General features: G+C 50.2%; 2 protein-coding genes across 4 annotated transcripts in view; one reads left to right on the forward strand and one right to left on the reverse strand.

Annotated features, from left to right (window-relative positions):
• POLR3E (RNA polymerase III subunit E) overlaps positions 1-14,524 on the forward strand; it is a 35,520-nt gene that overhangs the window by 11,491 nt on the left and 9,505 nt on the right. For 2 of the 3 annotated variants that reach the window (XM_036917006.2, XM_036917008.2), the window contains 7 exons: positions 1,201-1,308; positions 1,665-1,714; positions 3,289-3,408; positions 4,451-4,536; positions 4,834-4,878; positions 4,950-5,041; positions 6,006-6,126. In XM_036917006.2, coding sequence (XP_036772901.1) covers positions 1,201-1,308; positions 1,665-1,714; positions 3,289-3,408; positions 4,451-4,536; positions 4,834-4,878; positions 4,950-5,041; positions 6,006-6,126 — 622 coding nt within the window. The remainder of the gene's footprint in view (positions 1-1,200; positions 1,309-1,664; positions 1,715-3,288; positions 3,409-4,450; positions 4,537-4,833; positions 4,879-4,949; positions 5,042-6,005; positions 6,127-14,524) is intronic. The other variant, XM_036917007.2, reaches the window with a different exon arrangement.
• On the reverse strand, positions 10,946-11,778 carry LOC118928106 (zinc finger TRAF-type-containing protein 1-like). The gene is given in 2 exon segments (XM_036917009.2): positions 10,946-11,508; positions 11,511-11,778. Coding segments are annotated over 2 exon segments (816 nt in total). The 5' UTR covers positions 11,764-11,778.

Here is a 14,524-nt window from a genome sequence, read left to right on the forward strand (position 1 = left end):
GTTCTGAGCCACACACTCTGGCGTGGGTGAGCCTTGAAAACATTAAGCGAAGGAAGCCAGTTACAAAGGACCACATACTGAATGATTCCATTCATACAAGATGCCCAAAATAGGCAAATTCATGGAGACACAAAGCAGATTAATGGTCGCCAGGGGCCGGGGGAGAGTTGAATCAGGAGTGGCTGCTGATAGGGGCACGGTTTTTTTGGGTGGTGATGAACATGTTCTTAAACTGTGGTGTTGGTTATACGCCTCTGATACTAAGCCCACTGAATCACGTGCTTAACATGGTAAATTATATGGCATGTGCATTATGTCTCAAAAGAGCCATTAAAAGTACAAGGTACTGTAAGTATTGAGAGTTTATAAAGCAGTAAAAGAAATTAATTTGAACACTTAGGAAACTAGCATAGAATCAAAAGTAGTGTCAAATATCTAAATTCTTTGATTCTGAACCTGTGTCCCAAGGATATAGTTCTTTAAAGCCACATTCCTTGAAGCCAGGAATTCACTTATTTACTCCTTGTCTCAAGCCTTCTGCTCCCTGCTGTCCAGAGAGCTTCCACCAGGCCACCTAGACAGAGCCCTGGCATCTGACTTCTTCTTTCATGCCTACATTGGTTTGATTGAAATTGATTATCTTGCCTCCCAGTGTATGGGGCTAATTCAACAGGAAAAGTCATGCTCTTCACGGGTACTCTGTAGGCACCCGTCCACCTGGCTCCACCCAGGGCCCTTTGCCAGCCTCGTTTGCCCTAGCAGACTTCTGAATGGGGCGGGTGGGATTTGGAAGTAGAAAAATGAGAAGAGGAGGAAATCTGGGTGGGCAGGGGGCAGTGCGGGTGGCCTGGCAGAGGCCTGGCAGGGAGGGGCGGTGTGTGTCTGGGGTGGGTGGGTTGCGTGGTGTGGTGGAGGGAGTGGGGACCAGGGCTGGGGGAACTTGGACAGCTCGCAGAGCAGGGCCAGCAGGCAGGCTTGCCGTAAGGGAGGAGCTTGAGCAGGAGAGTGGGTTTGTGTCCTGATCCTTGCTGTATCCCAAGTAGAGTTTGGAATGGCCCTTTGCCTGGTGGTCTCAAAGTTCTAGGATTGGGGCTGGAGCAGAAGTGGGAGGTGCTTGGCAGTGGGCTGAGGCCTTGAGCCTAACTGGGTGGGCTGGCCCAAGTTTCTAGCATCAGGTCCAAGTCCTTCTTACCCTGCCAGGTGAGCTCCACCTGACGCCTTTACATGGCATCCTGCAGCTACGGCCCAGCTTCTCCTACCTGGATAAGGCGGATGCCAAGCACCGAGAGAGGGAGGCGGCCAATGAGGGTGAGCTCTGGACCCCCAGTCGTGCTGTCTGTCCACATCTCGGTGGGATGGCTTGGTCACAGGGAAAGTATTGAAGGGACTGATTACAGGCTGCTTAGCAGCATCCCTGGCCTCTACCCACTGCATGCCAGGGACACCCACCTCCACAGTCCTGACAACCAGAAATGCCCACGCACCCCCACATGCCCCCTGGGGGACAAATCGCCCCCAGTTGAGAACTACCGACATGGAACTCCTATGTTTAGAAGGTGAATTCACAGACACCCCTGCTTGAGGCCTCCCTGGTCGGGGGCGATGAGAGTGGGCAGCTGGGGGCTCCACCAGAGGCTGCAGGCAGCACTTACTGTTCCTTGCAGCTGGAGACTCTTCACAGGACGAAGCAGAAGAAGATGTGAAACAGATCACGGTGAGCTCTGGCCCTGAGAGGGAGGGTGTGGCCTGGAAGGCAGAAGGCCGACTTTGTAGCCCAGCTGCCTGAGACAAGGGGTGGGTGTACACGGAATGGTTTCTGAGGAGAAAGATACAAAAACTGTGTCTGTCCTTTAGAGCCTTCTTGCCAGGCTCCCTAACCTCTGCCCAGCCTGAGTTTTCTCAGCTATAAACAGGATGGCAGCCCTGGGTGTGTGTGAGAGGTGGGTCCTGGGCTTGACTGGAATTGCCTGGGAAGAGGAAGCCAGGCCTGGGAAGCTCAGGGAACCTGCAGATATAGTCTATGCCATGAGGCCCGTGGTGCCTCTTAATGGTGCCAAAACCCCGTGTTAATGAACTGTGTAATTCTCTTTTCAGTGGTACACAGACAAAAAGTTTTTATCTTAATGTGGTATGCCCGTATTTTAAAGATTATAAGAAGAAATATTGACCTTCCACTTAATGGTTCATAGTTTCCCTAGTAAAGCATATTTAGGTTAAAATGAGTATTTAAAGAAAAAACGGCACGAACTCTATGCAGATGGTGTGCAGGTGTGGCTAAATTTGTGGTGAATGTTTGCACATCCTTGGAGATTGGTGAATGTGGGCATAACCGGCGTGGGGGCAGTGGCGCTCATCCTGTCCTCTCGGTAGCTTGTTGGATGACTGGATTTGCCTCCTTTCCTTCTTGAGGACTCACTGGCCCTCGTTTACCAAGGCTTTCTTAGACCTGTGTGCCTTAAAGGCCCTGTAAAGAATACAGGATTCTGTAACCCTGCCACTGCCCCTGGGCCAGTCACAGGAGAGGTGAGTCAGGGCTTGGCTCCATCTGGACTCTGAGCAGCAGAAACCCAGATCCCCAGGCTTGAGCCACAAATGGAATGTTACTGAAAAGTTGAAGGGTAGCTTCAGGAATGGCTGAATTCAGGTGTTCAGACTGTCATCGAGACCTGGTTTTTCCATCTCCATCTCCAGGTTCTGTCTTCCTTTTGTGGACCCTTTCTCAGGCAGGGTGTCTGTCCCCAGTGGTACAGAGAGTTGTCCCAGCTCCAGGCTCACATCTTCCCAGCTTCCAAGACCCCAGGGGAAAAGAAACTTCTTTCTCATTCCTTCTAACTAAAGTCCCCAGACTGGACTCATTGGCTTGGCCAACCCTGAACCAGCCCCTGTGGCTAAGAGGATTTGGTGCTCGGATTGTCCAGGTCTGAGTCACATGCCCACTCCTGAGCTGGGAACCTGGGTGGATGAGGGCAGGGGGCGGGGTATTATCTTCCCAGACTGAAGGGAAACTGGGAGTCTTCCCAGAGGAAAATGGGGGCACTGTGACTAGTGGGAGTAGAAATGGATTGGGTGCTGGGCACGCAGAAGCAAGGGAAAGGTGCTCCCCAGCCTGTTGGGTCACAGAGAGGGACATGGTTGGAACTGAATTTTAAAGACCTGTGTTAGGAAATGAAGGGAGGTGGGAGCGGGAAGGCCCTAGATGGGGTGCCCTGGCCTGCTGGTGGGCACTGGGGCAGTAGCCCAGGAAGGGTCCCAGTCTGAGGCTGTGACCCCCCCATCCCCAACTCCCAGGTACGCTTCTCTAGGCCTGAGTCGGAGCAGGCCCGCCAGCGCCGTGTGCAGTCCTATGAATTCCTGCAGAAGAAGCATGCTGAGGAGCCCTGGGTCCATCTGCACTACTACGGCCTGCGGGTGAGCTCATCTGCCTTCTGAGCTCATGGGCCAGCAGGCCCTTGGTGGCTCCACAGGAGAAGTGTAAAGCCCTGTGGGCAGCCTGTTCTCTGCTCCAGCCATTCCACGTGGGGTGTGCCCCTGAGGGCGTGTGAGATCGAGGAGTGAGCCTGCTGTCCCCCTAGCAGGGCTTGCAGGCCTCCCTATCCTGCCATCTCCCTGCGTAGGGGGGTTGTAGTGACCCCACAGTGGGAGCATCCTGCTGGGCTCGGTATGGGGCTGGTGTGGGGACATTTTTGTGCATCATGGTCCCAGACAAAGGCACTCCGAGGAGAATAGTCCATCTGTTCCACGACTGAGCTCACCATGTGCCTGCCAAGGGCAGTTGTTACTCAGTTTTCATCTCCTGTGTTGCCTTAGAACCTGATCCTTGAAGCTGTGTATTGAGTGAGTTGAATATTAGCTCACAAAGACACCGTAGCCTAGGGCTTTCCAACATTTTTCTCGGGGAGAAGCAACTCCTGATTTCTCTGGAAACTTCGTAAAAGAGATTTGTGTTGACAGAGCCTTAGTCTCAGGGTCAGGCATCCAGAAGGTCTGCTCTTTCCTAGTGTGTGACCTTAGGCAAGTTACCTCACCTCTCTGAACCTGTTTGCTTTTCTGTAAAATGGGAATAATAATAATAATAGTCCCTGACTTCATCTAGAGTTATTTTGAAGATGAGGTGACTTGATGTACATATATAGCCATTGGAACAGAGCCTAACACAGTAGGTGCTCAGTGAATGTTAGTTATTTTTATCGTTGCCCTTAGTCTTCCTGTATCACAGGCAGGCGCCGAGGCATGGTGCTGGTGCTGTGGTCATAAAGCCAGGGCCGTAGCTGGTTGAGGCCATGTCACAGGATCGCGTCCAGCTCAGGAGGCTGGACGTGATCTTGTGGCCAGCCTTGGGGCAGGACAGTGTGGGGCTGGAGTAGAGGGTGATGCAGGGGTGAGAACTGTGGGTGGCAGAGGGCTTGGGGACATAGGCCTGGAGTGGCAGCTGAGGTTCCCCCTCCAACAGGACAGCCGCTCTGAGCATGAGCGCCAGTACCTGCTGTGCCAGAGCTCCAGCGGGGTGGAGAACACGGAGCTTGTCAAGTCGCCCAGGTGGGACTGGCCCAGCCAGCGTCCTCAGTCCTGGGGGCTGCGGGGCCTGACACTGGCCCCGAGGACTGTGCCTGTTGGGGAGGGACATGGGAGAGGGCCCGCTACCCTCCAGAGAAGGCCAGGAGGGTGGGTGCGAGAAGAGATGGCCCTCCTTTCTCTGCGAGTTGCAGGGGGCTGGGGGGTTTGGGGACAAGTGTCTGTCCATCCCTCACTGGGAGGCTGCAGCCTGGGTACATAGGCAGGGGCGGGGCAGGGACAGGGCCCCAGGAGCTGCTGACTCACCCTCTCCCCCCGCAGCGAGTACCTCATGATGCTGATGCCACCCAGCCAGGAAGAGGAGAAGTGAGTAGAGGTGGGTTGGACCCCACCCCCACCCCCCACCTCCTCTAAACCATCACCTTTGTTTTCAACAGAGACAAACCCGTGGCCCCCAGCAATGTACTGTCCATGGCCCAGCTGCGCACCCTGCCCCTGGCCGATCAGATCAAGATCCTGATGAAGAATGGTGGGTGGTCTGGATGGCATCCCAGCCCTACCGCCTCCTGGGGAAATGGAGTCTGGGACAGGCTGAGGACCGAGGCACGCGGCCAGAGGCCCCTGCTGCCCAGAGCCTGCCCAGCTTTACAGCTCCGTCCACTGGGAGGAAGGCACTGCAGTGGCGGGCGGGCTTCCCCTGACAGGTTCCAGTTCCTTGCTGCCCCCACCACGCCCCTGCTGGGTGAGCTGTGGCAGCTCACTGACCTTCCTGGGCCCTAGTTTGTCTATAAAAGGGGACTCAAATTGCTCCTGGGGGCTGAGATGAGGATGCAGGGGGATGAGGCCTCAGCCTGAATGTTGTGTCACCCTCACCAGGCTCCACCCAGTAGAGACTGGTCTCCTTTTCTTAGAGGGCTTGGGGCCAGAACCTTTGGGGCAGATGTGAGCCTTGGACCTCAGAGCTGATCCCAGGCCCTGGGCTCTTCCTCTGAGATGCCAATTTAGGAGTCTGTGGGGTCTGAGTAGAGAGGGGAGATCCCTGCTGGGCCTGGGCTGCCAGGGGACCAGGCCGCTGGCTTTCTTGCAGACCACCGTGGACGTTCCCCAGCCCCAGCCGTGCTCTCTTGGGCTGGGGGCTCAGGTGGTTGTGGGTCAGCAGAGCACAGTGGCTATGAGATTGAATTCTGGTTCGAGATGGTCTGGGTTCGAATCCTGCCTCTGCCACTTACTAGCCAAGTGCTCACAGGTGGGCTTTGAAACCTTTCTGGGCCTGAGTGGTAAGAGTTTTCTTCCTCAGGCTTTCTTCCTTTGGGGCCTTTCCTCCAGGACTCAGTGAGATGCACACCCAGTAAGCAGCCACTGAGTGTGAGCTGTTAACAGTTACTTGCGCTGTCGTTATTCACATGCTTGGGTTATCATGAGCTTGAGGGAAGGGCCTTTCGTCCCTTGTCTTATTGTCTGATGTCTCCTGCTATCTCCCGCGTCCTCCTCAGTGAAGGTCATGCCTTTTGCCAACTTGATGAGCCTCCTGGGCCCCTCCATCGACTCCGTGGCAGTTCTGCGTGGCATCCAGAAGGTGGCGATGTTAGTCCAAGGAAACTGGGTGGTAAAGAGGTAAATACACGTGTAGTGCCGTAATGTGGGCAGTTAATCCATTCAGAATTACTGGTGTTTGGTGTTTAAATCTCCCATAGTGCTGTTTTTGCCACCTACGTTGTGCTTACTATTAATTTTTACCTTTTACTGGATTCTTTTTATTACTGTATTTTTCTTGCTAATTTGGAAGTTTTCTTTACTCCTCCATATTTCAGCATACTGCTCATGACTTAGCACTTTATTAATCGCTGCTTTTCACCTTCATCCAGGTTAAATCAAAGACCTTAGAATATATTTATCCTCCTCCCAACTCATGTGTCCTCCCAACTGTTAGGCCATTCTTGGGTTCTGTGAGTCTGCTGCTGTTTTGCTCCTTCAGTTTTTTCTTTGTCCTTGTATTTGTGTATTTTAATATATTTAAAACCCCACAACACATTATCAATATATATTCTTTAGATCTGCTTACAGATTTACCTTTTTCTTTTGCTCATCATTCCTTCCTTTTCTGAGTTTCCTTGGGTTTTGTTTATATAGAAATGTCTGGAAATGAATTTCCTTGTTTTTTTAATTTAATCTGGAAATGTCTATTTGTTCTTGAAGGGGTATTGTTACAAAAGGTATAATTCTAGGTTGTTTTCCTTCCACACATTAATAGAGTTTCATTGTGTTCTGACTGCTAGTCTGCTAATACTTGTTCCCTTGAAAGTTAGTGACCTCTGTTTCCCTCTGGCTGCTTTTAAGATTTTCTGTTGTTTTGTCTTCCCAGTTTATTAAGGCATGTCAAGTGTGAATTTCTTTTTATGTATCCTGTTGGGAATCTTGACTTTGGAGTGTGATGTCTTTCAGTAGTTTCTGTGATTCTTCCAATAGTCTAGTGCTTCCTGCACTGGACTGTCAGTTCCAAGGGGGCAGCAGCTGTTTTGACTCTCCCTTATGTCCCTGGTACCCGGGAGGAAACAAGGGTGCCTTTTTTTTTTTTTTTTTTTTTTGGTTTATATGCCGAATCTATAAATTGTATTATGATTCTGATAGGAAAAAAACCCTCAGTAGCATTAATTAGTCATATATCTTTTTTTTTTGGTATCATTAATCTACAATTACATGAGGAACATTATGTTCACTACACTCCCCCTATCACCAAGTCCCCCCCACATACCCCATTAGTCACTGTCCATCAGCATAGTAAGATGCTGTAGAATCACTACTTGTCTTCTCTGTCTTGTACAGCCCTCCCCGTGCCCCCCACACACCTTATACATAATCATAATGCCCCCTTCCCCCCCACCTGATCCCTCCCTTCCCACCCATCCTCCCCAGTCCCTTTCCCTTTGGTAACTGTTAGTGCATTCTTGGGTTCTGTGAGTCTGCTGCTCTTTTGCTCCTTCAGTTTTTTCTTTGCTCTTATACTCCACAGATGAGTGAAATCATTTGATACTTGTCTTTTTCCACCTGGCTTATTTCACTGAGCATAATACCCTCTAGCTCCATCCATGTTGTTGCAAATGGACAAAGGTGCCTTTTTTATTTTTATTTTTTTTTAATTTTGGTATCATTAATCTACAATTACATGAAGAACATTATGTTTACTAGGCTCCCCCCTTCACCAAGTCCCCTCAACAAACCCCATTACAGTCACTGTCCATCAGCATAGTAAGATGCTGCAGAATCCCTACTCGTCTTCTCTGTGTTGCACAGCCCTCCCCGTGCTGCCCCCCACTACACATGTTAATCATAATACCCCCTTTCTTTTTCCCCGCCCTTATCCCTCCCTTCCCACCCATCCTCCTCAGTCCCTTTCCCTTTGGTAACTGTTAGTCCATTGGGTTCTGTGATTCTGCTGCTGTTCTGTTCCTTCAGTTTTTCTTTGTTTTTATACTCTACATATGAATGAAATCATTTGGTACTTGTCTTTCTCCGCCTGGCTTATTTCACTGAGCATAATGCCCTCTAGCTCCATCCATGTTGTTGCAAATGGTAGGATTTGTCTTCTTCTTATGGCTGAATAATATTCCATTGTGTATATGTACCACATCTTCTTTATCCATTCATCTACTGATGGACACTTAGGTTGCTTCCATTTCTTGGCTATTGTGAATAGTGCTGCGATAAACATGGGGCTGCATCTGTCTTTTTCAAACTAGGCTGCTGCATTCTTAGGGTAAATTCCTGGAAGTGGAATTCCTGGGTCAAATGGCATTTCTATTTTGAGTAATTTGAGGAACCTCCATACTGCTTTCCACAATGGTTGAACTAATTTACATTCCCACCAGCAGTGTAGGAGGATTCCCCTTTCTCCACATCCTCGCCAACATTTGTTGTTGTTTGTCTTTTGGATGGTGGCGATCCTTACTGGTGTGAGGTGATATCTCATTGTGGTTTTAGTTTGCATTTCTCTGATGACAAGCGATGTGGAGCATCTTTTCATATGTCTGTTGGCCATCTGAATTTCTTCTTTAGAGAACTGTCTGTTCAGCTCCTCTGCCCATTTTTTTTTAAAATTTTGGTATCATTAATCTACAATTACGTGAAGGACATTATGTTTACTAGGCTCTCCCCTTCACCATGTCCCCCCCACATACCCCTTACAATCACTGTCCATCAGTGTAGTAAGATGCTGTAAAATCACTACTTGTCTTCTCTGTGTTGCACAGCCCTCCCTGTGCCCCCCCCACTATACATTGCTAATTGTAAAGCCCCCCTTTCTTTTTTCCCCACCCTTATCCCTCCCTTCCCACCCATCCTCCCTATTCCCTTTCCCTTTGGTTACTGTTAGTCCATACTTGGGTTCTGTGATTCTGCTGCTCTTTTGTTTCTTCAGTTTTCCTTTGTTCTTATACTCCACATATGAGTGAAATCATTTGGTACTTGTCTTTCTCCGCCTGGCTTATTTCACTGAGCATAATGCCCTCTAGCTCCATCCATGTTGTTGCAAATGGTAGGATTTGTCTTCTTCTTATGGCTGAATAATATTCCATTGTGTATATGTACCACATCTTCTTTATCCATTCATCTACTGGTGGACACTTAGGTTGCTTCCATTTCCAATTTTTTAATTGGATTATTTGCTTTTTGTTTGTTGAGGTGTGTGAGCTCTTTATATATTTTGGATGTCAACCCTTTATCGGATCTGTCATTTATGAATATATTCTCCCATACTGTAGGATACTTTTTTGTTCTATTGATGGTGTCCTTTGCTGTACAGAAGCTTTTCATCTTGATATAGTCCCACTTGTTCATTTTTTCTTTTGTTTCCCTTGCACGGGGAAATATGTTCAAGAAGAGGTCACTCATGTTTATGTCTAAGAGATTTTTGCCTATGTTTTTTTCTAAGAGTTTTATGGTTTCATTACTTAGATTTAAGTCTTTGATCCATTTCGAATTTACTTTTGTGTATGGGGTTAGACAGAGATCCAGTTTCATTCTCTTACATGTAGCTGTCCAGTTTTGCCAGCACCATCTGTTGCAGAGACTGTCATTTCCCCCATTGTATGTCCATGGCTCCTTAATCATATATTAACTGACCATATATGTTTGGGTTAATGTCTGGAGTCTCTATTCTGTTCCACTGGTCTGTGGCTCTGTTCTTGTGTCAGTTCCAAATTGTCTTGATTACTGTGGCTTTGTAGTAGAGCTTGAAGTTGGGGAGCGAGATCCCCCCAATTTTATTCTTCCTTCTCAGGGTTGCTTTGGCTATTCGGGGTCTTTGGCGGTTCCATATGAATTTTAGAACTATTTGTTCCAGTTGGTTGAAGAATGCTGTTGGTAATTTGATAGGGATTGCATCGAATCTGTATATTGCTTTGGGCAGGATGGCCATTTTGACGATACTAAGTCTTCCCAGCCAGGAGCATGGGATGAGTTTCCATTTGTTAGTGTCTTCTTTAATTTCTCTTAAGAGTGTCTTGTAGTTTTCAGGGTATAGGTCTTTCACTTCCTTGGTTAGGTTTATTCCTAGGTATTTTATTCTTTTTGATGCTATTGTGAATGGAATTGTTTTCCTGATTTCTCTATTTGTTCATTGTTAGTGTATAGGAAAGCCAGATTTCTGTGTGTTAATTTTGTATCCTGCAACTTTGCTGAATTCCTGTATTAGTTCTAGTAGTTTTGGAGTGGAGTCTTTAGGGTTTTTTATGTACAGTATCATGTCATCTGCAAATAGTGACAGTTTAACTTCTTCTTTACCAATCTGGATTCCTTGTATTTCTTTGTTTTGTCTGATTGCCATGGCTAGAACCTCCAGTACTATGTTGGATAACAGTGGGGAGAGTGCGCATCCCTGTCTAGTTCCCTATCTGAGAGGAAAAGCTTTTAGCTTCTCGCTGTTCAGTATGATGTTGTCTGTGGGTTTGTCATATGTGGCCTTTATTATGTTGACGTACTTGCCCTCTATACCTATTGTGTTGAATGTTTTAATCATGAATGAACGTTGAATTTTGTCGAATGCTGTTTCAGCATCTGTGGAGGTGAAAGGATGCCTTTTTAATTACAATTACATATGCTGCCTAAAGTCAGCAAGCTCCCCTGAGCCCTGGTCCAGGGGCCTTGCACAGCCCAGAGCCAGCAGTGTGCCTCACTGCCCAATGCGGGCTGGGGCACAGCTGCTGTGCTTCAACCTGCTATGTCCCCGAGGGGCTGCCATGTCCTTTACAGGTGACCCAGCCTCCAGGGCGCAGGACAGGGGAGGCAGGCGAGGGCGAAGTGGCAAGTGCTCCCTCCTCTGCACATACATGCAGACTTTGCCAGTGTTTGCTTTCGTTCCTCGTCCTCCTTTGCTAAAATGGTCAGGTGGCACTGTGAAGCCACTGCTGGGCAGGCATGGGCAGCATGGCAGTGCCACTTACTTCTGTATCTAGAACAGGAAGAGCAGCAGGTTGATGTTCTTGGCGGTGAGCAGCTTGTTGCACTCCACGAAGTCAACGATGGGCAGTGGCACATAGTCCGTCTCATTGCTCTCGTTGGTGAAGACAAAGTGGTAGATGATGGGGCTGATCTTCACTTCATCATAAGGGCCCTTGAGCAGCAGGAAGGACCACTCCAGGGGCGCCGTGACCTTGCTCTTGAGGAAAAGCTGGAAGGAGAGAGTGCATTTGCATGACAGGTTGGGGTTGCGCTCTGAGTCGTTAACACATGCCTTCCGGACCCAAGTCTGGCTCAGCACTGTGCGCGGTGTCTCGTAGTACAAGCGTGTGATGAAGTCCGTGCAGTACAGCTGGAACTGGACCTCTGTGTAGCCGATCTTCTCAAAGCTGAGTAGGCTGAAGATGCTGTTGTAGAGCTGCATCTCCTTGCCGTGGCTCTGGTCCATCTTGTCCAGCATCTCCATCAGCTTGTTTCCTGTCTTGGTCGGGTGAGCACATGCAGACTCATGCGCTCTCAGCTCGTGGAAGGGGCCATGCCACGGCAGCCGATATGCTTGTACTTGCACTGGGTCACCCTGTCCTGGCACTCCTTTTTCTGGTGCCTCTCCAGGAGGGAGCGGGGAAACTGACGCAGGCAGAAGCCACACTCGGACAGCAGCTCGCTCACAGCTTTCTCCACAGCCAGGTTGCGGTAGCAGAGGCTCTTACTGATCTCACAACGACAGTTGGGGCACGTAGCTTGCTCCTCCTTCAGCTGGGCATCTGCTAGTAGGTGGATAAAACAGCCAGTGCACATCAAGTGACCATTAGTACAGCATGGCCCCCCAGTCTGAGGAGCAGGGGGGAAAAGCCCCAGCAGCCAAGTCCACTTCCTGGTACACGGAGGCCTTGGGCAGGTCCAGGCAGACAGTGCAGCACAGCAGCGAGTAGAGCCATTCCTCCAGCTTCCCGCTGCCGCCGCCACCTCAGCTGCCTGCAGTCGCTTCTTGGGCGGCGCGTGGGGGTCACCGGCCGCCTCCTGCAGCTGCTGCTGGACGCCGGCCAGGCCCGCCTCGTCCGGGAGCCTAGGCCCGCCGCCGGTCCCGCGGCCGGGACGCCCCCACGGCCTCCTCGGCGCCGGGTGTCGCAGCCGGCCTGCCTGGCGGGTGGATGCCGGCACGCTCCCGTGGCTGGGGGTCAGGGGCGCCGCGCGCTCCCGCTGCCCTCGCCGCCGCCGCTGCTGCCGCCGCGACCCACAGCCCCGCTCCCAAGCCGCCGCCTCAGTTGGCCCAGCCCGAAAGTCGCCCCACAGCCACTGAGGCCACTGACCCTGGCACGACCACCATCTTTGTTTTCTTTTTTTTTTTTACCTTTAAAATTTTTATTAGTACTCTCTGAAGAATCAAAATAGTTAGCAAATTACTTTAATTCATCAAGACGGTATATATAGCCTTTGTATTTAGATCTTTAATGATGTAATAACAATACAAACCAAACCAAAGAGACTCATTTCTATGACTAGGTGTTACTCACGGTGTCATCCTAGAGCAGGGGGCTGGAGAGAGGCTGTTCTCCAGGAGAACTGAGGTGCGTTAACGCTGGGCGACTAAATCGCAGCCTATTTCTCCTCCACTCAGTGTGCCAGGAAGGGGCCAATGGTTTCTTAAACTGGTAACTGTTTCCTAGAGCAGGGGGCTCTAAATTCTTGGGTAGCACAGGATTGTGGTGCCAACCAAGCCAAAAGAAAGACTGGGGCGAGGAAGCATGGTTAAGTGCCTGACAGAGGCAAACTCGAGGCCCCACGGGGAAAAGGGCATTCTTTGTACTGCAGAGACCCTGCAGAACCAGTGTAACACTAAGAGACTTTTGTTAAAAGGGGAGAAAGAAAAACCCTGGAAAAAGAAAGTCTGGCACATGGTAGACCCTTGGAAAATAGAGCATGTAGAGTGTGGCTCCATTTTATGCATATTTGAATTATATTAATTCTACGTGGTATAGCATAAAATACGTTAATAAAGATTCACTTTTTAGAAAGTGTGGTATGAGGTGAGAAATCTGTCAAAAATGTGAATTGTTCCAAATTTTAAAAAATAATCCATTGTAGAAAGTCCGTGATCTCACAGTTGGTTGGCCAGATAAATTAGAAGGTTATGTTCATGTTAGTGCCACATGGGAGACATCCCTATTATCTTTATCATGGGTACCTTGCAGCAGTTATCTTCTGTTACTAAAGTGTTTAATTATGGAAGACCTTTGCAATGGCACGTCACTCATTAAATGGGACTACCTGTGTGTATTTATGCCCTGAATGAATGAGAGCCAGGAGGGGAGCCCTGTCATACATCTGAGGACACTGACCAGTGAGGCAGAGACCTGCCAGTATCTGGCTGCCAGGCAGTCCCGAAGACAGGCTTTGATCTCTCGGCCTGGCACTGCATGTGCCCTGGTGCCACTGCCCCTTTTAGCTCATGGTCTGTTCCTGTGACCTGAAGGTAGGGCCTCCCGGACCTGGTGTGTTCTGTCTGCCCTGGTGCTCCAGGTCCTGCTGTGAGTCCTGCCCTTGCTGCCACACCAAGGCCAATGAAATGGGTCACACCCCATCACACCTGTCCCTTTATGGGGAGATAATGTGGAGCTCAGGCATTCACGCATTCATTCAGTAAATGGGTCTTGATGGCTTGGTCCCTGCCCTGCTTTCTCCTTCAGACACTGTTCCTGCCCTCAGATGATTCGTTGGGCAGGGCAGGTGCCATTACAGTTGAGCACATTGAGTGCAGAGACCCGGGGCACCTGCTTAGCAGCTGCCTTCTGTGGCAGTAATGAGCAACGTAGGCCCGGGCCCTGTCACCACTGGGTTCTTCCAGGAAGGGTGGATACAGAGCTCACCCTTGAGGGGTGAGTGGTAGCTTGTTTCTGGGTAGGACTGAGGAGGGGAGGCTGGAGAGAGTGGGGCACTGCAGACCTGGGTGGCCTAGGGTGGCCTGTCTGTTCCTGGGCAACAAGGTCTGAGCTGACTTGGGGTCAGGGTTATGCCTGAAGACTCTCGTGAGCCTCAGTGCCCTGGTCCTTCACCCCTGGGCCCTGAGGTTCTCTGAGTCCTGAGTGCTTGGTCCCAGTCTCTCCAAAGGCTTCACTCCCACCCATACCCCAGGGCCTGTCCTGATCCCAGCTCCTGGTCCCTCTTCCCTCAGCTCACACTGCCCACTCCTTCCCTTCCGGCAGGTGGTGAAGGCCTGTGTATCTCTTGGCATCTCCCCTGCCTGACATGTGGGCCTCACTGTCTTCCAAGAGTCCTGGGCTTGCCTTGTGTGTCTCTGAGCCTCTGGCCCCTCCCTGACCATGCAGTGAGCCTTGTGGTTGGGCCAGTGTGTGAGAGGGGGGTGGATAATGGCTAGGAGGAACTCTTGGTGGATGTGGAGGGGGTGTTTCTTTCCTATATATATATATGTGCACAGGACCAGGCTCCAAGAGCAAGGGGAGGCTCTGAGGGGACTTTGGGGGCTAGGCCTGTACTGGCCCGTTGGGAAGAGGCATGGGCTGGCTTCTATTCGGAGCCATCAGCAGGGGAGGACAGCAGG

This window comes from Manis pentadactyla, chromosome 10, assembly GCF_030020395.1.
Source record: "Manis pentadactyla isolate mManPen7 chromosome 10, mManPen7.hap1, whole genome shotgun sequence".
NCBI classification, from domain to species: Eukaryota; Metazoa; Chordata; class Mammalia; order Pholidota; family Manidae; genus Manis; species Manis pentadactyla.